The 26067-nt window shown below is 37.1% G+C and overlaps 2 protein-coding genes across 5 annotated transcripts in view; one reads left to right on the forward strand and one right to left on the reverse strand.

Moving 5' to 3' along the window:
- The first annotated feature begins 1482 nt into the window (after positions 1-1482).
- On the forward strand, positions 1483-22673 carry LOC310641058 (UPF0524 protein C3orf70). The gene is made up of 2 exons (XM_083363740.1): positions 1483-1827; positions 18348-22673. Exons 1-2 carry the CDS (start codon positions 1620-1622, stop codon positions 18902-18904), a joined length of 765 nt encoding a protein of 254 aa, XP_083219866.1. The 5' UTR covers positions 1483-1619; the 3' UTR covers positions 18905-22673.
- Positions 22674-24657: 1984 nt separating this feature from the next.
- Positions 24658-26067, reverse strand: part of VPS8 (VPS8 subunit of CORVET complex) — a 99796-nt gene continuing 98386 nt past the window's right edge. For all 4 annotated transcript variants that reach the window (XM_083363712.1, XM_083363713.1, XM_083363710.1 and 1 more), the window contains one exon: positions 24658-25762. In XM_083363712.1, the coding sequence (XP_083219838.1) occupies positions 25616-25762 (147 nt within the window). In that variant the 3' untranslated portion in view covers positions 24658-25615. The remainder of the gene's footprint in view (positions 25763-26067) is intronic.

Here is a 26067-nt window from a genome sequence, read left to right on the forward strand (position 1 = left end):
GGGTGCTCGCACCCCCTGAGGGTGCGAGACGATATTCCAGGGGGTGTAAAAACTTGGGTTTTCAAAATTATAGTGTATATGCATAGTTTGTTGCTGTTATTACAAACTTTTGCAAGGGGTGTGAGAATATATCAGAAACGTTCTAGGGATGCGGGGTATAGAAAAGGTTGGGAACCACTGTTCTAATAGTAGAAATATTAACTCTTTTAATCTTTCATCTGCTGTCTTTTCTCCTTTTTAAATTGCACTAAAACATGCAAATTAAATTAAAGCCTGTAAAAATCATGTTCATCATTAATGAAAACCAATTTAGCTAGAGAAAGATAAGATGAAAAGCTTCGTCGTTCAGAAGTGCTTTCTACGCAAAACATCTGGAGCAAGCGAGCATCATTTCAGCAGTGAAGGCGGATTCTTAAGTGCTGGTGAATCAGGTCATAGAGAATAATGTACTAAGGGAGCAGAAGACAGCTTTATGTAATGGCATTTATCTATTTCCATAACCTCTGATTTTCTGCTCCAGTGAACCTCCATGCCACCAGTTTAAGGAGGAGGACATATCGACTGGCCAGACAGAAATGGTTTCATTCATAAAGACTAATGGCACATTTATGAAATCGCTTTTTTTAAAAAAAACAACACGCAAGTAAATTATTTATCCTTATTTATGGCAAGGCTACAGGAAGATATTTACATCCCAGGCCAGTCTACTGCTGAGCAGCGAACCTGAGGTATCCTGTTGGGTCCAGACACCAAGGTGGGGAGATGGAAGCGAACTGGAAAGGTTGAAGGGAGGGGGAGAGCAAACGTTGAACGACAGCTCTGTGCCCGGTGGGTATATTAAAAGAGAAACAATTGGTCACTATACGCTAAAATCCCAAAGGATCTAGGCCAGGGGTCTTCAAACTTGGCCCTTTTATGACTCGTGGACTTCAACTCCCAGAATTCCTCAGCCAGCCATGCTGGCTGAGGAATTCTGGGAGTTGAAGTCCACGAGTCATAAAAGGGCCAAGTTTGAAGACCCCTGATCTAGGCCCTGGGTTGTGCGAATGGTGGGAGATGCCTACGGTTCCAAGGGGGCTCCGCATGAACTTGGGAGCGAGGAGTAACCGTTGGCTGGAGAGAAAAGTCCCCCCCCCCGGTCTTTTGACTGGCTGCGAGCTGTCTCTCCTTTCGCCTCGCCCACAGGAGCTTGTCAGTGAGCGCTCGCTCCAGACAGAGGGCGGGGAACGCCGACTGGTTTAATCTCCCGGGGAGGATTCCGCAGCTCGCTCTCTCCTAATCCTCCTCCAACCTTCCTCCTCCCGCCGCTCAGGAGCGCTTCAGCGGAGTCCCCACGGCTGACTTCCCCTCCCTCGTTTTCCCCGCCCCGTCGCTAGCTGGAGGGGGCGGGCTGGAGCCGAGGCTGAGGCGGAGCTGGGCGGCTGGCCAAGGTGGCTCCAGGCGGGGCCGGGCTAGCCCGTGGCGCCGTTTCCCCTGGCAAGAAGCGCTGCTTCCCGACCCGCTGCGCTTTGTGTGCGCGCAAGCGGGAGTGACTCGGCGACAAGGCGGGAGCTCAGAGCGGGCGGCAAGTGAGGGAAGGCGGCGGCGGCGGCGGCGGCGGCGGCGGGAGCAACAACACTATGAGCGGGGTTGGGGCGGCGGCCAGCGTCGCTGCCGCTTCTATTCCGGTCGGGAAAAGCGAGAAACTGGATGAGGCTCAAGCGCTGGCCCGCAGTTGCGCGGGAAGACCCGACTTTCAGCCTTGCGATGGGTTGTCGCTGTGCGCCACACACAGTCACGGCCGCTGCTTCCGTCTGCACTGGTGTTGCCATCTGGGCTGGTGCCATTGTGAGTACACAGGGCGAGGAGGCTGGGATGGGCGCGGCGGATGGGACGGGAGAAAGCAAACCGGAGGAGGGATTGCGGCGGCGGCGGCGGGAGGGGGGGAGGGTTGTCCCTGCAAGCCGCTGCCTTCCAGATGTTCCGCGCTGTTGCAGGGAACCCCTTGGCGGAAGGCTGCAGATTCGTGACGAGGCAGCGGGCGGAGATTGGTGGAGCCTTCGGAAAGGGAGAGAGATTAGCTAACCACACCGGGGACGGAGAAGAATTGGGAGTCCTGAGGGGAAAACCTAAACCTTTTGGTGGGTTTCGGGTTGTGGCTTTTGCTCTAGAGCAGGGGTCTTCAAACTTGGCCCTTTTATGACTTGTGGACTTCAACTCCCAGAATTCCTCAGCCAGCAAAGCTGGCTGAGGAATTCTGGGAGTTGAAGTCCACAAGTCATAAAAGGGCCAAGTTTGAAGACCCCTGCTCTAGAAGGAACCACTTCGAGGAGGAGGTAGGCTCTTCTTGCCTGATTTCTTTTTCCCTCGTCTCGATGCCGATGCCCGGAGCGCAGATTTGACGAAGGACCAATGGTGACAGACAGCGTGGCATCCGCAGCCTAGATGGAGTTCTGTGTTCTCCCGGGGAAGAGAAATCTCCTGAGGGCTTTTGACTAGGTCTAGGTAGGACAAGCTAAGGAAGGAGTGGGCTGATCTGCGCGCCGACGGCGCCAATCAGCCGAGCGCCGCGGTCGGATGAGTTGGTGCCGGCATCCCGCGGCCCAGATCGCCGCGCAGCACAGTAGCGGGGAGGACGCACCGCGACATAAAGAACCCATCCCTCCTCTTTCACCAGTTGCCTTTTTCCTAGATCTTGATTCCATAGGCAATGAAAGGTAGCAAACCACTTAGTTAAGCCTTCCGTAGCTATTAGAAGCAGCTTAGCTCGCTCTTTCTTTCTTTCTTTTTTCCCCCAACTATAGCATAACTGCTGAAGTCATATATTCCTGTATTAGACAAGAAGTAGAATCATCCTTCAATACTATGGACAGTAAAACCTCTTGGCTTTTCCCATTCAATCTTTTCTTTATTTAGAGAAGATGGGGTGGCCCTCCTGATGTAGCTCCAACCAGTACCAATCAACGTTGAGGGAGGATGGGAATTGTAACTCTACATTTGGAGGGCGCAGTTCCCTAAACCTTGAGCCAATTGTTGTAGTTTGCATAGAATAATGTAAATAATAGTAAGTGAAGCTTGCTTTTGGATTATAATAAAAAAAAAAGGCCATTCACATTTCTTCTGTGGCTGCATATGTAATTTCAGGGCTTTTTTTCTCATAGAGCGCTCAGAACGGTGTTCCAGCACCTTTTTTTGGATGGAACTTTGTAGAGTAGGCAAAGCGGGTTGTATGACATGTGTGAGTTCCGGCACCTTTTTCTTTTACAAAAAAAGCACTGTGTAATTTGATATATGGTTTGAAAAACTAGCCTGAGATTGTCATGGAATGGTTTTATGCCTAATACTAGCTGTCTAGTTTTCAAGTTACTGTTTTCACTGATTCCCTTAGTTTGACTGTATTACTCTTAGATAAAGAATGTTGTCTGCTCATCTTTTCTTGGTGTTCAGATTAAATTTTCCAATTGACTAACAGCTCATTAATGGTTTTTGATAAAAGTAAAAGAGTAAAAGATTGGACACTGGGAAAAAAGTTATAAACTGTAAACATATAACTTACTTCACACTTTTATCTGCAGTGGAAATGGCAATAAGCAGAAGTAATAATATCCGTCTGGAACTAGTCACAAAACAAATGTCACCAGCTAGCTATAACCACTTCATTATCCAGAGCCAGAAAACTGGAAGTCAAAGCATGGGGCTTGTTGTAGCAGATAAATAGCACTTTATGTTTTCTCTGTAAGGATGCCATTGTTTTCACTCAAAGCTCCAAAGGTTTTCTCCCCGTTCATAGGGGCAGCATAATCTGCTAGACTCAAGTCCTAGGAGTCGTGAAAATTATAATGTGCAAATTATTTTGTTTTCTGTTTTTAAAGTATTTTTCATTTATAAATTAGAAGTTATTTTGTCTCCTTCTGGAAGCTGCCTATCTAAATAGAAAGTATAAAGTTATCACTTATAATTCTACCTGTCCAATCTGAAATTCTGCTTGTTTTGGTCTTCTTGTGTTTTCATCAGTTTTTTTCTTTCTAGCAGTGCATCAGTGTGCTAGCAAATGGCAATAAAACATACAATTCTTCTAAGAAAATGGGTAAGGGCAGTGTGAAATTTGACATTTTCCCTATCTCTAGATTGCAGAAATATCCTGTTGGTTACTGCTCTTGAATTATATGTTACCTTCTCTTCTAGCACCATGTTCGGCATTAAACTAGGTCTGAGCAGAACAGTTTTCTTCTAAAGAATGAATTGTGTAATCCATAGTAATGTTCACTGATTGCTCAAGATAATGTTTTTATTTTCAGGCTATCGAGCAATCAAGCCTATCTGAATTTGTTGCTTTAATGCTTCTGATCAAATGGCTGAGTTTATTTTCTCCACTTTCAAACACTATAGTCACACCAGGGTTGGGTGCATCATCTAAAATCCAAATTGTATTAGACTGTCTGAAAGCATTAAGTACAAGTGATCCCATATACGACTGAGCTTAGAATTTCTGTACAGTCTCTTTCATGTACTCATTAAAAACATCACAGGTTTTCTTTTATGATATATATATCCCAAGTGGAAATCGCAACAGACATTATGTGAGATTTGGCTTTTTGCTTTTGGTAGTACTATACTCCAGTGAGGCCATCTGATTATGTACCATTAAGTTAGGGCTGATTCTTATCAAGCACACAGAGAGATTTTCTCCATAATGATTTATTGCTAACCTGGTCTTTTAGATCTCCCAGTGGTGTAGTCATTGCCACTGTAACTGAGTCAATTCACTTTGCTGTTCTCTTTCCTTCCACTTTTCCCAGCACAAGTTTCTTTTCCATGTACTGTGTCACAGGGAATACCATGGCTTGCGCTTTCTGATTTTTGTAGGTATAGGTAGATCATGGCATCTGATTATCTTTTCCAAGCTCTTCATGGCTGCTCTACCAAATGTTTGTGTGCGGCATATTTGACTGCTTGTTACTTTATTGATGATGGTTGACCCTACAAGGCAGAAAGTATTTAATATACATTCAGCATATAGATTGAATAAAAAGGGGAGATTATACAGCCTTGACTCACTTCTTTGGCAACCTGGAGTCAGTGTTCCTCATTATGTTCTATCTCTACTATCCTATCAGGAGAATTAGATGTTCTGGGATTCTCATTTTTCTAACCATATTCTACAACTTGACCCAATCAGCACAACTGAATGTATTTTTTTATAATAAAAGAAGCACATACTGATTTCTTTTTCCTATTCTTTGGCTTTCTCAATTATCTAGGCTGCATCAGCAATTATGTTTTGTATTACTCAGCCTTTTTAAAAACCAGCTTGAATATCTGGCATCTCTTTTTCCATGTAGGGCAGGGGTCTTCAAACCTGGCCCTTTTATGACTCATGGACTTCAACTCCCAGAATTCCTCAGCCAGCATGAGATGATCTTGAGGATTATTTTGTTAGCATGTGAAATTAAGGATTTCTGATGAGACTCGCTAAACTTTACATAGGTGAAATTATTTAAATAATATCTTTGTTGCCCTAAATGTAATGATTGAGTTGGCATAAATCAAAGAGGTAACAGTTAATATCTTCAAGGCAAGAATGGTATCTATAGTGGTTCCAGATTAAGTTCCTCTCATTTCTTACTAGAGCTAGAAGATAGGCCTGCCTCAAACGTGAGCATATTTACCAGGAATTGTCAAGACTTTGAACTAAATGAAGCAATAGTTTTTATTAAAATCTGAATTGGAACGTCTTCTCTTATTCCTGGGACAGACTCCATATGCCTGTATTAATTCACTTATTTTTGTAAAGACAGATGCTGAGCCTTGTGCCAGTGAAGAGGCAAAAACAGTGTATAGAATGGTATGTCATGTTTTGCATCCTTCCCTGGGGAAGGAATAGGGCTTCAACACAGCTGCAGAGAGAGGGTAAAAACAGCAAGTGATGTGAATGTCTTCTTACAGAGTTATACAGAGGCAACACTTTCTAGGAACTTCAGCTTAAAATGGTGGATAATGATTATTATTTTCAGTTAAAGACCCTGGGCTTGGTTGGTTTGGGTTTTTTTCCCTATCTAATGTAATGTTCTCTTAAAAGATGAAAATGTTCAGAAATCTATGGAAAACTTTGAAGTATCACAAAGTCTTCCTTAGATTTCTGATTCTTTTTTTTACCTCTTGAGAGAAACAGATGCAAATAGTTATAAAAACTTCTTATGGATTTAGCACTTAAACAGAGTCTCCTCGGGAATATTGCATAATGAAATATATATTTTAGTCAAATTACTTGCAATTTCCAGATGTGGGTGATAAATAATCAGAATACATGTATATATTTATTCAATTACAATTAATTGTTTCTGCTTGGAGTTAATTGAACATGATTCTGTTTTGGAAAGTTTCCAAGATACAGCAAAGGAAATATTTTTACATTTTTTTGGCAAAGCTGTGACTAACTATTTTTGCAGTTTTAATATATACTGCCTTTAGGACTCCATAAATTGTTTTCCAGTCTTTTTATTAAAAAAAATTGCATGCTAGCTTCATACTATCCTACTATATGGCCTCAGTATGCCTACAGCCTGGCAATATAATCCTTCTACAACCATGCTATGCTGAGCAGAGAGTTATTAGCTACCAACGAAGAGTTGATTTGGGAGCAATTTCATAACATATCATTTCAAGTGATCTCTCAATTTTAATTTTAATTTATTATAATTAGAAATGTAACTGAGGCCAAACTAGAATTAGAACTTTTTAATATTTGAATAAACCATAGAACAGAAGTTGATGGTTGGACTTAAACTGAAAGACAGATGGAAGTAAAGCTTTTATCTCATTTTGCTAATTAATCTCCCAGGTATTAATAAGTATGGTTTATAAACATGAGTTTGCTATACTGTAATCCTACTATGTATGTGAAGCATTTCTGACACAGTGATGGTTTCTGATTTCTTGGTATGTAACATTTTTATAGGGAAATTCTATGATGTAAATGCAGGGCTTTTTTTGTCATAGAACGCTCAGAACGGAGTTCCGGCACCTTTTTTGGATGGAACCTTGTAGGGTAGGCAAGGCCGGTTGCATGACATGTGGGAGTTCCAGCACCTTTTTCTTTTACAAAAAAAGAACTGTGTAAATGTTTATTTATTTAAAGGACTTTTTGATTGCTCACCTTGTAAAACACAACTCTGAATGGCTCATGACAATAATAAAAACCAAATACAATAAAACAAACAAAACTGAGGCACCTGATCCATATTCTCTGTCTAGCCCACGAAACAATACAGGTAGTTAATCTAAAACTTACTATTGAGTTGTAGCAGAGTAGGGAATATGCAGCTCTCTAGATGCCAATAAAATGCATTTTGCAAGCATCCTTAATCTTGAAGGGCTGCTATTTGTGAAGCTTTAGAAGACCAGTGGTTCCCATTCCTGGATTATGAGGTTTATGCTAAGAATGCATTTTAGGATATTTCTGATATACCTTTGGTCCCCAAGATCTGAGATAACCACGTTATTAAAATCTGATTTAATATTTTTAGATTGATATCCCTACCCTTCTTCTTGAAGGACATAGTATACCCTCCTCTACCTTTTTCCCCACAACAACCACCCTGTGAGATAGACTAAACTGAGAGAGTGGTTAGTTCAAACACAAACAACCACTACGCCACACTAGCTCTCACAGAAGTATATTTTTGGTTGAGATAATGGGAAATTCAATTAATTGAATTAATGATAACATAAATATGTCAATTCGCAATATTAAATATTTTTGGCAATAGTTTGATACAATTTTTGGAAGGTAATTCATAGCAATGCTTCCCATCCAATAATTTACACACGATTAATAATAATACTGTAAATTCACTAAGATATTATGTGAAATTGATCAGCAGATTCTTGACATATGAACATATAGTAGTTATAAGTTGGAAGCAAGTTGAATGAGGAATCAGTTAGAATTTAACTGATCAGGCGAATATCTTTTTCACAGCTCACACCTGTTTATGTTATTCTGTACTCCCATTTACATTTATGATGAAGGAAAAGGAAGCGGGGTTGTTCAAGTGGCAAGTATGAACAGATGTGGAACAAAAACAAGGATTAAACTCAAACCTCCATTTCATTTTTCCATAGAGAAGGATTAATTTTGCATAATACATTGATTTTTACTTTAGAGTTTGATAATAGTTTTTTTTCTCCGAGTAAGAACCTTTTTTTGTAAATGCAACACAGTAGAATGCAAAAAATGATACATTTCCTCCACTAACATTTTCAAATATTATCTTTTATTAAACCCCTGCTAAAAAGCTTTTAACATATTCATCTTTATGCAACTCAAGAGATTTCATATTAGAAATTACTTTGGTTACTTGTAAAACAAATACAATTGTACAATTGTAGATACCTGTTATTTTCTTAAGGCCTTTTCTCTGTGTATATTTCTCTTTCTCATCTATCCATGCATACATACATATACATGCATGCACACGCACATACCATACACATATACACAGAGAGAGACACAAACTTTAATATACTTCTACATTTTGGAGATGTAATCATGATTTTATAATAATCATACCAAGTTTCCATTGTAGAACCTACTTTGCAAAGGTATTTAGCAACTGTGAATTCAGAAAGCATTTTTCACATGTATAAAATTATTTCAGTTCATGAAATCTTTTGAAAGACTATCTGGTCTGTTTCAAGAATGAATGCATTTTATTTATTTATTTATTTTAATTTTAATTCCATTTATATCCCGCCCTTCTCCGAAGACTCAGGGCGGCTTACAAGCTTAGCAGTAGCCTTCATTCTATGTATATGCCTGCTTATTAGGGCTTTCATACACCCCCCCCCCAAGTGGCATTATTACAAAGTCAGCTTAATTGCCCCCAACAATCTGGGTCCTCATTTTACCTACCTCGGAAGGATGGAAGGCTGAGTCAACCTTGAGCCTGGTGGGATGTGAACCTGCACTAATTGCAGGCAGCTGGTGTTACTTAAGGAGGCATTAGCCCACTGCTCCACCAAGGCTCTGAATAGCAGGGAGCACTCTCACAACACATCAGCTCATTATTTACTTGAAGGTATTCACTGCTGCTACCCAGATTGAAATGCTTGTATAAAAAATGCAGTAATTCTTTATTCAACATATAATGGGTCAATGGTATTTTTCTTAAACCCTTCTACTAGTTAATGAACATTACAACCTAGCATATTATTTTTTCACTCTAATATACCATTATTTGAAAGCATTTTTTATTTTTATTTTGATATTCTGAAAAAAATTACATTCAGATAATCACTTCTAAAACAGATTTAAATATTTGCTTATTAAATTATCCTTTTGTGAATATTATGAACAGATGATAAACCCTGTTAACATTTAGCAGAATCAGTCCTGACATAGAACTACTAATGTGATTAGAAAAAATAAAACAACAGAAATGTGAATGTCTTTAATTTTTACTTCAGAATCTCACATGTGATCATCTAATATTTTAGTTTGGATTTAATTTTATATCTGTGTTCCTGAGTAACTAAACTTGTCCTTAAGGATTCTTAAGATTCTTCACATATCCATGATTTCTCAAATGTAGGCAAATGTGTAAGTTCTTATTTTACAAGTTATAGAGATATTTAAACACTTTACCTTTAAAACCCCAAAGATGGCAATATCAAATGATGCAAAAGAAAAATTTTGTAATACATATCATCCTTCTGTATTGGTAATACTAACTGGCCATGGTAAACAGAACATTAAATTAGATGGATATTTTGATTGAATAAACAAGGAAATTCTTTTCACACTTATGTTGCACTTTGGAAGCTTCCTGTCTTACTTTTTCATAAATGTTGCATTTTTGCTTTAGAACCCATAATGTGGAATAAGAAATCACACACCCTACTTTTTGACTCATATGTGTCTGAAGATTCCTTAGAGACATTGTGTATTTAATGTAAGGGAATATATGGATAGTTAAAAGGCATGATATATTGGAATATATTAATTTAGGGTATGTATGTATTTATACCTTGAATTTACTTTGATTGAGAGCTAATCTGATTATTAAAAATAATTACTTGAAAAGATAAGCATTAAATTTTTGTCAATTAATGCTCAAATTATTGAGTTTCAGCATACTGATAATATCTGGCCCTGTGCTGTTGTGTAACTTCATCCAGCATGCCCATGTAGACGTCAAATTGATGTAGCCTGACAAAGCAGGTCTCAGTGGATTTTCTTCTGAAAAGATATGTTAAAAGATTGCACTGCAAGTTGAATAATTATATTAGTCTTCATAGATTCACATAGCAATCCTGTATTCAATTGGACTTCTCTCTTAATAACTACTGGTAGGGTAACAGGTTACATCTACGATAACGTCCACATAATTAAAATATTGTTAAAAAATCTGATATTGTTTTGTATATGCTATATGCATATGAGAGCAGACAAGTATCATCTTAGAAGAGATATTCTACACTGTGGAAGATGTTGTGCATAGGACCTTATTAATTACGTTTGGGATGAAGTCAGTTTCCTCTCCAGTTCCCTCAGTATTGCACACAAGTATTAGAGACTGTGTGAATGTATATGTTAAAGGGCATAACTATTGGTGCAATTGTAAGAGTCCTGCCCTAACCATAATACACAGGCCATGAACCTCTAATACCCAAACCAAGCCATATGCGTAATGCAGACAATTGTCCATTTTGGCTAGGATTTGTATAGGTAGTGCATACAGTTTAAGGCCACAGGTAATTTTCTAAGAAGTAAGGGCTAGAGTGAGGGAGTCGATGATACAAAGTGGGCAGGACTTTGTAATATAAAGAGAGCCAAGCTACATTGGTTTCACCTATATCTTGGGTGCAAGTCTCTGGAGTCTTTTTTTTAAACTGTATTAAATCAAGTTAAGTCCATCTTTTCATTTTTTTCTGCTTCAAAATAGCAAAAAACTATCCCACTAATTTTTAGCTGTTTTGTGTACAGGGGATTATGGTACTGTAAAAATGTCACCCGAGGCTATATAGAGCTGTAGGGCCTCAAAAGTTAGTTGATAACTCCAAACATTTCAAGGACAAGTAGAACGGCTCCAAAAAGGTGATTATAGAATTGACTTGTTGGGCTTTTCTTCCTTGCTTTGCTGTGCAGTAGAAGTTTATTGGAAGTATTCTGAAACTAGATCTCAGCTGGCTTTGCTAAATGCAGGAAAAATAGCATTAAAAGTTCACCATAATTTTTAATGGGAAACTGGAATTTATCAACTAATGCTACGAAGCTTCAGTTGATTAGCTCAGCCATATATCACATATATTTATGGTGGCTCCATCTAAGGAAACTAGGCCTCTTGTGAACACTTGAATCCCTAAAGCAGGAGTCCCCACCCCTGGTCCATGGACCAGCACCAGTCCATCGCATGCCAGTAACTGGGCTGCGCAAACAAGCGAAGCCCCATCCGCAGGATGCAAGCAGCACATGAAACCGCGCCCCCCTTCAATCCATGGAAAAGCCTCTCTCTTCAGTCCCTGCTGCCCAAAAGGTTGAGGGCCTCTACCCTAAAACATTTCACTATTCAGAAATGGAGTTGGTGTGTAAAACAATACAATTTCTCATTTTTCACAGTCCCACAAGCTCCCCTCCTCCTCTCCCCCCCCCTGTTGTCTATCTCGAATCCAGAAAGTAAAGTGTCTCTTTGGAGCCATAAAATCATCCACCGTTTTCCAGCTTAGGTTTGCAATACTTTAGTGTTCAAAAATTTTATCTGCAATATTATAGAGGATGCTCTTGACACAAACATTAATTCTCACTTTCTCTAATAGTTTACTTTGAGCTTTCATAGAAAATAATTTTTTCCTGGTGGGTTTAAAGGCACAATGTTGAACTGCTACCTCCACATAGAAAAACAAAACATCTGTTTATGGAAAAGGAAGCTCAGCTGTGTTTATCATGTTTGTATTGGTAAGCAATACTTTAATTTCATTGCAGGGCCGGGGGGGGGGGGGGAGGAGAAGACTGTTCTACAGGGAACCCATAATCTAACTGATCCTTTTAAACATCATAGAATCTCATGAGTTTTCACCTACGAAAAACATTCAGTCCTTTTTATGCCAAATTACAAAAGGTTTGTGGAAGGTAGGATGTATTTCAGGGAAAAGTTTTTTAAAAAAAATATACTCTTCCAAATTGCATTTATTTTCCAATTACTTATAAATATTTGCCCATGTTTAAATAATCAAATATTAGTAATTAACTGCTGCTTGTCTACCTAGTTATTGGAGGGGTTTATAAACAAATCCAGATTTTCACAAGCTGCTGCCTTATGCCTGCTATTCTTAGTTACTTTTGTATCAGTATGTTCTCAGTGTCATCCTCCACTGTCCGATCAGAAAACGTACCCTTTTTCTACAATATCAGAATGAGCATGCATTTATATTGGGTCAATATCAAAATGTATTCTACCAGGTGCCCTCAGTCATCAGAATATCTCACTGGCAACTAGAAAAGAAGGACTTCCTGATGATGAATCCTTGCATTTGGACTTCCATTTTCCAGTGATGCTTGCCTGGCAGCTACTTCCTTATCCTGCCACGGGATAAAGATATTTTTATTCTGTTTGTTTAGTTACCTGCACTAAGCTACATTTTTGGTTTTATATATATATATATATATATATATATATATATATATATATATATATATATATATATATATATATATATATATATACACACACACATACATATATTATATATATATATATACACATACATAATTATATATATATATATTATATATATATATATATATATATTTTAACTTCTGTTTTTCCATATCACGTGTTTATCACACGTACCCTAAAAGCAAAGGCATTTGGGTAGTATTTGTAGTTATAAATGAAAAGAAGGAACTGTGTTAGTGTAGAATGCACTTTCACCAATCTGAAATAAAATGTGTAGTGCCATCAGTTGGATGGTAAAGAGAATTTAATTTAATTTTTTATTAAATTTATATACCGCCCTTTCCCGAAGGACTCAGGGCGGTTTACAGGGTATTTAAAATCAAACAGTACAAAATACAAAAGTTTAAAAAACAATTAAAAAAGATTAAATTATCCCTTAACTAAAAACCTCAGTTAAAAATTCTCAGTCTGGGCCGGAGAGCTCAAGGAGCCAGGTCTTCAGGTCCCGACGGAATGAATGAAGGTCAGGGGCGGTCCTAGGCTCCACGGGCAGCTGGTTCCAGAGGGTAGGTGCACCCACAGAGAAGGCCCTCCCCCTGGGTGTTATCCAAAGCAATTGTCATCTTTCTCTTTTAATGAAAGAATAAATATAATTATCATTTATATGGACAATCGTGTTTTTCAAACTTGGCAACTTTTAATATTTGTAGACTTCAGTGCCCAGAATTCCCCAGCCAGCATGCTACATTATTTGCGGTAGGCTTGGTGATTGTACAGGTGCTTCCTCACAAGATTTTTATTACACAAATACTATACCTTTTTCACAAAATTTAACAGCAGTTCAGGCAAAGTTGTTTTCCATTTGCAACCTTCCCAGTTTTCCTCCTGCTTCTCCCATCTGTTTTCTTTTCAGAAAAATCGATTAAAAGGAGAATAATAAAATAAAATAAAATACCTACACAAATATTTGTATTGATAGAAGCTATCCTACTGAAAACAAAAAAGTAATATTTATGTTTTCTTACCATGCAAAATGAGGGTTATTTTATTTATTTATTTATTTATTCATTTAATGGGACTTATATGCCGCCCTATCTCCCGAAGGACTCAGGGTGGCTAACAACAGTAAAATACAAGTAAAAATACAAATATTAAAAATTAAACTATATCTATAGCCCCAACTACAACCAATAAAACCTTAAAACCATATTAAAAACCCCTTATCATTTTAAATAATTATAAAATTGGGGCCTTCTACTGAACTACTGTGAGGTAAAACAATTTTAGTGCTATTCCGAGCAAACATGCACAAATGGACTACTATTGTGCCCTGTCAGCAGGAAACGCTGCCTGTGTTGTGGATACAACTGGATTTTAAAAGGAACATGGAAGAAAAGAAAGTGAAAGAAATTAAAGATAAAAGCAGACTGACAACAGGAAGAGAAACTATGACTCTTGTATGAAAACGTGTTAGAAGATTACCCAAAAGAATGAATGGAAATGGATATAAGGAAAGATTATATGGAAACTGTTTTGAAAGAGTGAAAAAATGTTAGACGCTGGCATAGAAAAAGAAAAGCTGGTGGAATTATGAAGTGTAAGAGGCGGTAGATGAAAAAAAATGCATGAGGGAGAATGGCTGCTGTATAGAGAGATAGTTACACAGAGCAGAGAGCCTAGTAGTGGTGGTCTAGTAGTTAAGGCACTAAGCAAGAAATAAAAAAAAATATGAGTTCTAACCCTGCCTTAGGCATGAAAGCCAGCAAGTTGACGTTGGGCCAGTTGCTCTGTCTCAGTCCATGAGAGAGTCAGGCTCCATGACTTGTGGCAAAATGCTAGGAAGAAAAGAATGGATGGTCCAAGAGAGCAAGGACTGTTAAAACTGAAAGATAATATAAGATACAGTACAGCATTTTTGATGAAAATAAAAAAAAACTGTTTTGGAAGTGGATGAAAGAACTAAATAGTTCAGCAGAGGACTAGAATCAAAATCAAAATATGATTATGAAACTGAAGTAGGATATACTGCAGGGAATACGTTAGACATGGGAACGGGATTGAATAAGAATAGATCTACAAAGAATGGTGCAAATATTAGTATATCCAAGAAAAAAATGTTGAAAAGGAAGTCATACACAATTAATTGTAAGACTAGAGGCATAGCTGTTTTAATTGAAGAAAAGTTGAAATATGGATGTGGTTTGCTTATGGAACAGCTGTGTATCTTGTTTAATACGTGTGTCAAGACTATACTTGATGATTGAGGAATGTGATTACTGCTCTCCTATAAAGAAAGAGATGGGGAGAGAGCATGAGTGAACATAAAAACCTCAGGGATAGGAGGTTCAATTTATTAAGTATGTCTGGGAAGATGTTCAGCAGAATTATGATTTTGTCCTATTTTTATATAGAGGCAAGTTTTTTGTATGTTAGGAGAAAGTGAACACAATAAGAATATGTTATTAAGCGGTATATGTGTGTGTGGTAAATCAAATGATATAAAATAAAAAATAAACGGATGCTTCTTGTATGTGAGCTCCATATATAAAAATGAGGGCGCCATGCAAATAAATGCACTGAGTTCATTTAGTTATTTAGACGAATGACAAACCCTAAAACAAATTAATGAAGGAAAACCAAATGGTTTCAGAGGAAGAAGAAGACAATAAAAATTATGGTGGGATGTAGTTGATGACATAGTCAAAGAGAAGTGAGGATATTTAAATAGTAAAAGGCAAAGAATGAATTGATGTTTGGACATGGTAGGAAAATGGGTGCTTTATAAGGATAGAAAGGTATAGAGAAGTGTTGACACAATTTAGCTGAAATGAATAAATTGACTTCTTTGGGGAAAAGTCATTTACATTTATTGGTGACTGGTAGCCAGTTATGGCCTTTCTGCATACAATCAGAAAAATGATTTTGGGATTTAGGTTTTTGATGATTAGGATAGATTATAGAAGGAATAATACTGTTTAATGTAACCTTAAGAGACAGAGGCCTAAGTATGTTTGTATTGGTATGATGACCATCAGAAGACACTTCTTTGTATCTTTTTCTTTCTTTTCTAATTTTAACTGCTCAAGAAGAAAACCTTATACCAGGGGTATCAAACTCAATTTCATTGAGGGCCGCATCAGCATTGCGGTTGCCCTCAGGGGGGCGGGTGGGTGTGGCCTGGGTGGGCGTGGCCTACTGGGTGGGCATGGCTAGAGTGCGTATGGCCTACTGGGTGGGCATGGCCAGCTCTACATCGTTCGCATCAAGGGTGCCTATGGGGGCCTGGGCAGGAGTGGGACAGATCTGAGGGTCTCTGGGCCAGGGCCAAGGCAGTGGGGGCCATTCCCTCACTGTTTCCAGGATGGCTTCGCGGGCCGCATGAAACCACTTCACGGGCCGGATTTGGCCCCCGGGCCTTGTGTTTGACATGTCTGCCTTATACCATTTCAGACAAATGGCTGTCCAGTCTCTTCTTAAAAACTTCCAGTGTTGGAGCATTTCTCTTTGTTTTTTCCTTCTTACTTTATATTAGTTTGTATCAGTCTTCATCCTTTTTTTATTTAAACATTTTAATAAAAATATATTAAAAAGAGGAAGATATAGAGAAAGTTAGCAATTGGTTTATGTAAATTATGTTATTTTTTTCCTTTTATTGTATCTCCCTTATTTTATTTTAATCTGCTACTTTATACTTTATGCTTTTCTGTGCTATACTTTATGCTTTTCTGTGCTTTAGTTTCTTCTAGGTATTGAAGTTATTTTTATTAGAACATAGAATAAGAAGGGCTACATTCATAAGCAGAGCAGAAGTATGTGGTTCCTTTGAAAAGAAACAGAGGTCAGCAATATCTCTACCTACTACTGCCTCTGCACAGTTTATCATGCTTGCTTCCAGTATCTGGAAGTGTCACTCCTACTCTACATTTATTTTTCACATTTCTACCCCCACTGCAAGCCAGAGATTCTCAGCTGCTTCTGCAGATTATAAAACCCAAGTAAACATTCATGGTGTAATATCCACAGAAACAGTAAAACCATACTATCCAAATATAAAACGACGAACAATAAAAATAGAAAGTAAAGATGGCATGATCAATTTTTGCCTTTTAAAGCTTCTGAAACCTCAACAAGGACTGAGCTACTCTGAATATAACCAGGAGGCTCTTCCATAGAGTCAACATGCCATAGAAAAGCAGCAACTTTTCATTGCAATCCCTCAGACCTCCCCAAAATGAAAGAACAATAACAGTGTCCCTCTCTTTGGTCTAATTGTTCAGATAGTACTGGTTGGAGGAGGTGATACTGCAAATATCCAGGCACTGAGTCTTAAAGGAATTTATAAGTTTAAACCAGCACTTTAAATTCTACCTGTAAATCAATTAGCAACTAATGCAGAGTCTGCAAAACCAGTATTATATGCTCTTAACAATGCCCCAAAGCATGTGGGGCCATTTTGGACCAAGTGTAATTTCTAACTAGGATGGAGCCAAATATAACATTACAGCAGCTCAGCTAAGTAATAATAATAGCATAAACTACTGTGGGTAAACACTTCTACCTCAGGCAGGGTTGTAACTGATGCACCACAAAAATGGACATGGTCCCCTCTGGCCATAGTTTCTACCTGCTGTTCCAGCGGGGGTTGGGAGACCGGAAGGAGCTCCAAGCTGTGAATCTGTTCCCTGATAGGTATTACTTGCCAGTCAAGGAACAACTCTGGGGGTGACAGAGAACCTCGAAGTATCAGCAGCAAAATAATCTTTCCCAGCTGTTCTCTGTGTGTTTTATTATGGCTCATGGCACAGTCAGCCAGACAGTTATTGTATTGAACCCTTCCCAAGGGCCAGGGACAGGCAGATTTTGTTTGATGGTATTAAAGGTATGTTTGGGATGTAAGTTGTTCCAAGTAAAGCTGCCTTTTGCAATTGGCTGGTGGTGATTTTGTCAATGATGATGTTATTTAGTGGTATTCCTGATGTTTTACACATGAGGTGCCTGATACTACTGGTATTATTTTTGCTTTCTTTTGCCACAGTCATTCTATTTGCAGGTTTTTGTATTCTATGAGTTTCTCCAGTTCTTTCTCTTTTATTCTGCTGGCTCCAGATCCTCCCAGAACGTAAGCTGTTCCAAGTAAAGCTGCCTTTTCCAATTGATTGATGGTTCTTTTTTATTTCAATATCCTTTTCCTTGATCCTGCTTTTATATGGTATAGTCAATGCAATCCTATTATCTTCCTACTTGGCATAATTACCAGAATACTAGCAGCTTTTGAGCCTTTAAAACCTCTTCATTTCCTGTCTTAAAATGTCTTGTTAACAACTGGAGCCACAACAGTTCCTGGTGGCACAAAGAAAAAAAATAACATTCTGACAAAAGGCTTAGTTATGTAATACTTTGCCTAAAACAAAGCAAATAATTTCAAGATGTGGGCAGGGGGAAGGGGGAATCTACTATTTTACAGAATATTTATTTTCCGTGATTAAGAGGAAACAAATGATAAGTATATGGACAAAGCCAAGGAGCTGCCAGCCAGATGTCTTCAGGAGGCCTATAAGCTAAGCATATTCTTGTTTTAGACTTTTGGTACTTGGCATTCAATAGCACTAAAACAAGTCCCCCCCGCCACGATCTAGTTAATTTCTACAAAGTAAAATTTGATTCTAATATTTATTTTTATATCTTTTGTAGGTAAATACGTTTATCAGCCTATGACTCCAGTAGAACAGCTTCCAAGTACTGAAATACCTGTTCGGCCTCAAGGAACCATAAATACTATTCAGATAGCTGTCTCTCTCACAGAACACTTTTTGAAGTTTGCACCTGTCTTCCAAGCACCATTACCACCAGACTCCCCACGGTTTTGCACAATTTCAGACCTATTTATTGACAATTACCGTGTGAAATGCATCAATGGGAAGATGTGTTATGTGCAGAGGCAACCTCCTGCTCTTTCCTATAAAATGAAGCCCCAGGAGGTCCCCACACGCAACGCCTTAATTTTGAGAGAGAATAATACACCAAAAATAGATCATTGCTCATCCCCTTCCAGTTCTGAGGATTCTGGGATCAATGCTGTTGGGGCTCATTATGTAGAGTCATGTGATGAAGACACAGAAGAAGGAGCAGAGCTAAGTTCAGAAGAGGATTATAGTCCAGACAGTAGCTGGGAGCCAGATGAGTGTCCCCTTCTATCACCCTCACAGTGTGAACTAGAAGTAATTGAAACCATAGAAACCACAGTGTGAAATTCTGAGCTGGGAGCTAGCTAGGCATATTAAAATAACACTGGTTTTCTAGCATTTATACTGGCATTTTTGACAGGTCCTTTTTTGCAGTGTACTTGATATCCCTCAAGGAACACAGTGACAATATTTAGCCATCTGTGAATTAATTCCTTGATACTCATTCTACCAATGAATTTCCAGGAGCTCTGCTGTATAGCTCAAAAGATACCAGAATGTACATCTTTAGTTACAGACTAACCCTCATCATGATGAAGATAAGCTAAATTGCAATGGTCAGGTTATCTTGTAAGCGAGTGATATTCAGACTTTGGTCCCTAGTTACTTTAGCACAAAACCTGGATCCCAATATGATACAAACACACACTTTTCCCCAAGAAGGACATTTGTGTGTTTACAGGCATTCTGTTATTATCAATCAGTCCAATTTTATTATGGTCATAGACTGTATAACTGTTACTATATTATGTATGGCATTACGTATGGTAGTCTAGGTATTAGTGGCTTACACCATGTCCTACAATCTTTTCAGGTGACCTGTGGTATAACATACCACTGATTAAGAACCCTCTTTGAAAGTCATTATCTACTCTGAAATAAGCAATTGGCTAAGGATTTCTCATTTGGAATAAGGATTTAGCCTTTTGTGCATTTGCTGAATATCAATAGGAGGTTAGCCATACCTTTGATGAGCAGAGCTAAATCCATAAGCAAATATTCTTTATGTGTATTATTTTATGTAGGAGACAAGAAGCCATGGATCTCCTCACTTGCTCAGATGTTAGGTATATCTTTTTAAATGACTTGCATACACTAACCTTTTTTGCCAGCTACAGAGTAACTCAGGAGATTGCCAGCATAAGCACAATACTCAGCCAATATAACTTAAACTGTTTCTACAATTAGAGTATGTCAGAGAGGCTTGAATTAAAATCCTTCAAGGGATACATTATTACACTGCCAACTGACCATTATATATCATTCCACTGATATATAATTTGATTCTAAATATTTAAATTAACTTTCTATATTAAAACAGAGAACAGCTGGATTTTGTTATAGATACAAAGCATATACGAAAGAGCTACTCATCTGAGATAGGTATACTGTGATTGCAATTTCAGTGTATATTCTCATAAAATGAAAGTTAAGATTATTTTTCAGATCAGTCAAATATAGCCTGGCTTGGTATTTACCCATCATAAAACAACAAAACGAAATAGGAAAAGAAAAAGAAAAAAAAGGTTAAGCCTTCTGCTCCCAGCAAAGGGCAGGCATAAACTTGTGGCGTTTAGCAAAATCAGGAAAACTAATCAGGATATGTAACAGTATCTGTTTTAAAGAGATTAATACAGCCTTTTTTGCTATGGATATATTTAATCAATGCACTTCCGAACTGAAGAATTGTAAATGGTATATTAACTGACTTAAGAAAGTATTTCAGTATAGAACTAGGGCAATAGAATTTAATAGTTCCATTTATTAATCTGTACATTTGGTGACTCAGTATTTGCATTTAGTACTGGGTCTATTCTATTATCTATTTAAATTATTCACTTGTTCACAGTAGGTTTGAGTGTAGCTAGATGAAAAAGGTGTCATGATAGTTTTAGCCTGACGTACAACATTTTGATTTAAAGAAACAATCTGGAAAAAAAGCAGTCGATTATTTTCTTCTAGCTTTGCTTAATCATTGTTTATGTTATACAGTATAAAACAGTGAAAAGTGTATAGTGGAAAGAGACCTTTATGCCCCTGATGTATTTGTGCCTCCATTTTAAGTTTACACAATATGATTATCCTGTCAGAAGAGGTGCCCTGCTAATCAGTTTAAAGATTATGGCCCTTTGAGCTGTAAATGTGCATTTTTCCCCCAATGTTTTAAAATAAATTTTTTAAATACACTTAAATAGTCATGTACCAGTGAAAATGTTTTACCTCCTAACCCTTTTGCACTCGCCCATATGGTACATAACTAAAAAAAAATTTCTATAACATTAGGGCATCTATTAATAAATATAGCCCTGTTTTATAGTGGTTCAGTTAACTCACTTTCCATTAAGTTTGTCTAAGAATGATAACATATAAATATGTACAGTTGTAGCTCTCAGTATTAGATTATCTTATGCTGTGTTGTTGAATGCTGCTCTTTATATACAATCTTGACACATAACTAATAACTAATTTTTATACATACACTCAGACATAGGCACTTTTAGAAAATATTTAGACTGCAGTGTATTATGACTATAAAATTAATATGTACTTTAAAATATAAAATATTACCTTAAGAAGTAAAAAAAACCTATTTATTATGGTACTAAAAAGTATTTCTTGCCCCCACTCCCCCAAAAAGAAAAAACAATTTTAGCTATTATAACAGGTAAATCCTTTCTTAGTAGTTCTGAAAAATTACAGCATTCTTCTAATTTTTAGAGAACGCTTTCCTTATAGAAGTGTTACCTTGGGATTCTTAAAAGATTTTCTCAGGTGATGTTAAGAATTCTTATGGGTTTTATACAAGAAACTGCATAAGATGCGATTATATACTCAAATTATTTGGAACTCGAGATTTTAAATACAGCTTGTCTGGTTGTGTTAGTTTGTGGCTGTCTGTTGTTGTTTTTAAAAACCAAGAACTGGGAATTTTGGCAATCCCAGAGAGGACCGCGGAGGAATTGGAAATTACATTTGAGAGCAGAAATGGGGCAGGTTTTGAGGGGACACTTTAGTTATGTTTATTATACTGAAGAATTGTGATATTGCCACTATTTTGCAGGGTAGAAGGCAAAACGATTTAACCAGGCTAAGATTAGCTGAATGTATTCTGAACTGAGAAATGAAAGCTGGAGAAAATCAGTACAGACATTCTTGATCAGACTCTTTATGAGCAATAGCTGCACATAATATTCATCTCCTAAAATTACTCTGTTTCAAAATCTTAAGCACAACAAAGTTGTCTTGTTTCTGGCTTGCCCGGAGATTTCCTCAGTGTAAGCCATGCAGGATTCGGTTGGCTGATTTAGCACATAAATACTGTGTCTCAAACTACTTTCAAGAGCACATCATTGTTTCATGTAAACGTCTCACAAAATAATAAATGTGAAGATTGTTTTTGCACAACCATGGAGTAAAGTGGATTTCTTTTCCAGTTTTGTGCCACTACAAATGTTCATGTCTTAATGTGAAGTGGTGTGTTTGATGTTATCTTTCATCACATGAGAATGTACATGGGCATGTAAAGTAAGTTGAATTGGACATAGCAACCATCACTTGAGAAACAAGAGTCAAGCAAGAGGTTCATTACAACTCTGTTTCGTTAATACCACATGATATAAAGTCATCATATAAACTTCTTGAAAGGAGAAAAATTCATTGAGCAGGCGACTGGATTAGAAGACCTCCAAGGTCCCTTCCTGCTCTGCTCTGCTCTGCTCTGCTCTATTCTATTCTATTCTATTCTATTCTATTCTATTCTATTCTATTCTATTCTATTCTATTCTATTCTATTCTATTCTATTCTATTCTATTCTATTCTCATCAAATCTGGGCACTTTGGAGATGTAAAGCTGAAAGAACTTTCAAGATTTTGATTTTTTAGGTATATTAAACAAGTCACTTAACCTATTTCAAAAGCTATTTTAGAGAATAGCAGGACAAAATGTAAATGGCAACACAATTTCTGAATAACATCCTCGATATAGAACTCAGATTTTTGCTAATAATAATAATAGTAATAATCAAAATTATGGTGTTTCAGTATGCTACAGAGTAGTATACACTAGTACAGGGGTAGGCAACCTCGGCTCTTTTATGACTCATGGACTTCAACTCCCAGAATTCCTGAGTCAGCATAGCTAACTCAGGAATTCTGGGAGTTGAAGTCCATGAGTCATAAAAGAGCCGAGGTTGCCTACCCCTGCACTAGTACATAGCATAGAAATGAAACCGCAAACAGCCTCAAAGCTTATTGCATGGAAGATCAGCGTGAATTGTACATGGAGAGAAATCCTCATCCCACTGTGCCAGGTACATATAAAATAAAAGGAACTAGTAATATATTAATATATTCACAACCATTTTCTACTGATGGATCTCAAACTTTTGTTTAATATAAAGGTTATGTAGAAGCTTCTTGGGAAGCCTAAAGGCAGAACATAAGCATATTAATTCTCACTGTTGCTTCTCACCAACTGAAATATTAGAAATATATTGTTTCTAATCTCAGAGACAACATATGACCACCAAGTAGCACTGATAACTCTCTTCTGTTAATTATTATGACTAATAATCTACTTTAATAGCCATCACCATATCTTATGGCAGTAAATTCCATAATTAAACTATGTGATTTAAGGATTTCCTTTCGTGTCTTCTGAATATTTTATTCTACTCATTAAGAATTTTTAATGGGAAAAGGGGAAAAAATCTGTTTCCAAAACTATACATTATTTTTCAAAACTTCTGCATTCATTTCCTTCATCTGAAGAACTGCTCACACACCTGGTTGATCTTTTCTAGAACTTTTCTAGCTCTGATTATGCTTTGTAAAATACAGCAAGCTGAATTTTTTAAACAATATTTTGTTTTTGACATATCATACTTTTTCTTTTATTGGTTGATACTCTAGTATTATGTTCTTTTCTTTTTGGTTTCTGATTGTAAATAAAATTAAAACAATGTTGAAAACATGGATATGACAGTTTTTCATTACAATAGCAACTAATGAAAATTTTGACCATTTATTTATGCACGTGAAATTTTTACTGAAAAGGCAACAAATTTTAAGTGTATCCAGATACCTTTCCCTCTTTTATATATGCTAAATATGTAAAGCAACCGCCTCTCTTTGTCATGATTATTAAGCAAATCACTGCAGTTAAGTGAATCATGTGATCATTAAGCGAATTCAGTTTTCTCTGTTGACCTTCTTGTTGGAAGCTGGCTGGGAAGATCGCAAATGGCAATCAATGACTCCAGGACTCTGCAATCATTGTACATACATATCAGTTGCCAAGCACCCAAATTCTGATCACTTGACTGTGAGGATGCTGCAACAGTTCTAAGAACAAAGATCAGTTGCAAATCATTTTTTTCAGTGCCACTGTAATTTTAAATGGTTGTTAAGTCAAGGACTTTCTGTATTCTGAATAATATATCTTAAACTGATTTCAAAACATTGCAAAGCCTATGTAACTTTTGAATTATATAGCTTGATCAGTGCTTGTGAATTATTTCATCAACACAGGGATCAAGGAATTCTTATTAGGTAATCTTTGCCTATTTCAGTAACAAAGCAAATCCAAAAGTCTTATCTGCGCAGTTCATACAACATTGTCCACATAAACCAAATAAAAAAGATTAAGATATAGGAATGCATTCATTCCAATAATTCTAAAGTCATTAGTATGTTTGTGTGTGTGTCTGTTAAAAATGTATTTCCTTAGAATACTAGAAGTACAAAATAACTTTGCAATGTTTCTTAACCCATTGTTTTTTCCTTTATGAAATAAGCTATAGACCAGACAACTATTTTAGCAGGAATATTGGCAAAGTAATTAGTACATAAATTCATAATTTTTGATAGCCTCTAACTGTAGAAGATAGGCAATGTGGAAGTGGACAGCAACAAATATGAGATTTTTGGTCTCTCATGGAAAAATATGTATATATATGAAGTAACAGCTTTCTGACAAAAAGATAAATGAAGATAAAATAATAAACTCAGTCATGAAATAGTGTAGTATAAATGTGCAAATAATTCTGGTTTTTATATATCTTTTAATTTATACTTGCTCCTGTCTACAATATGGGAACTGGAAATCTCTTGAACAAATAAAGTAAAATTGTCAAATGGTAAGTAATAGAAAGACAAAAGGTTATTAAATATCATTTACAGGAACTAGAAACATTTGTTTTCAAAAATATATTCCTGTTCCAGATTGTTCATTTCTATGGTGAAGATAAGGAGGAAAAAAACAACACTGTAACCCTTTAACCAATTCATAAAAATAAGTGGTTAAGGTTCAGGAAGCTGGCAATATATAATGGAAGAAGGTATTTTTTCCATGCAACTTGGCAGCAAGAGAGCAGTCCTCATAAATGAGTAATGTGCTGATTACTTTTGGTACACTGGAAACAGTAAGCTCTCTGTGGAAAAGCTAGCAATCATGAAAGCACTCAGAATATACACAAATTTGACATCAAATATCTAGTTGGCTGTGTGGTGTATTCTAATGTGCTTCATTAACAGATTTTCTCATTTATGATGTTAGTATGTTAAATTTCCAACAAACGGCATCTGTGACAGCAAAATTTCTTGAGCTGCAACTGGAGGAGCTAACAGATTTTCAGGAGTAACTGAGAACAGAGGCAATCCATTAGAGAAAGCAATCCCATAAAAGTTCTGCCAGTTCTGCCTTGCTTTTCTCTGCATTTTAGCCTTTTATACCAATAGTAAATTTGAAGTTCCAGTCTTCATTCTGAATTTAAGTGGAAAAAAAAGTATAGGCTTCATAGGAGCAGTTTATAGCTTTTAGCAAAATCCACTGGATACGAGGACTAGAATGCTTGACGCTGATGTTGTTTTGTTGAGGGTCAAAACACAAATATTGTATTGTTGCAGTTATTTATAAAATACATACTGCTGCCTTTGACTCTGGATCCACCAGCAAACATTAGAAGTATTTTTTCACAATACTTGATACCCAAGGATTAGTCTTCTAGAAGAGGAGGAGGACTGAGATGAAGCTGAAAAGTCTCATTTTGGAAGATACTATTCAGGGCAGAATCCCCCTGGGAGAATTGAACAAAACCATGTTTTTCACCACGATCTCGAGACAATTCAGTCAAAAGTGCCAACTACAAAAAAAAAAAAGAAATACATACATATATGGAGATATATATATATATATATATATATATACACACATGGCTATTGTAAATGATAAGGTTATACAGGCAGTGCAGAAACAAATTATTTCAAAGAGGAAAGATCAACACTGAATTTTCATTAAAAACTTCTGCATTTTTCTTACCAATTATGTTAAAATATTCTTGGCTATATCACAATAAACATGCATGTAAATTAAACGTATGTAGGAAAACAGTCCTAGTAGAAGTCAGATGTGAACAATAGTTTTAGCTGGAAAAGACAAAAACAGCTT

The sequence above is a fragment of the Vipera ursinii genome (assembly GCF_947247035.1).
Source record: "Vipera ursinii genome assembly, chromosome: 5".
Lineage (NCBI taxonomy): Eukaryota > Metazoa > Chordata > Lepidosauria > Squamata > Viperidae > Vipera > Vipera ursinii.

Coding starts and splice junctions, on each gene's coding strand:
- LOC310641058 (XM_083363740.1), top strand. CDS start 1,620: ATGAGCGGGGTTGGGGCGGCGGCCAGCGTCGCTGCCGCTTCTATTCCG. Junction 1,828..18,347: donor CCATCTGGGCTGGTGCCATT/GTGAGTACACAG, acceptor TATCTTTTGTAG/GTAAATACGTTTATCAGCCT.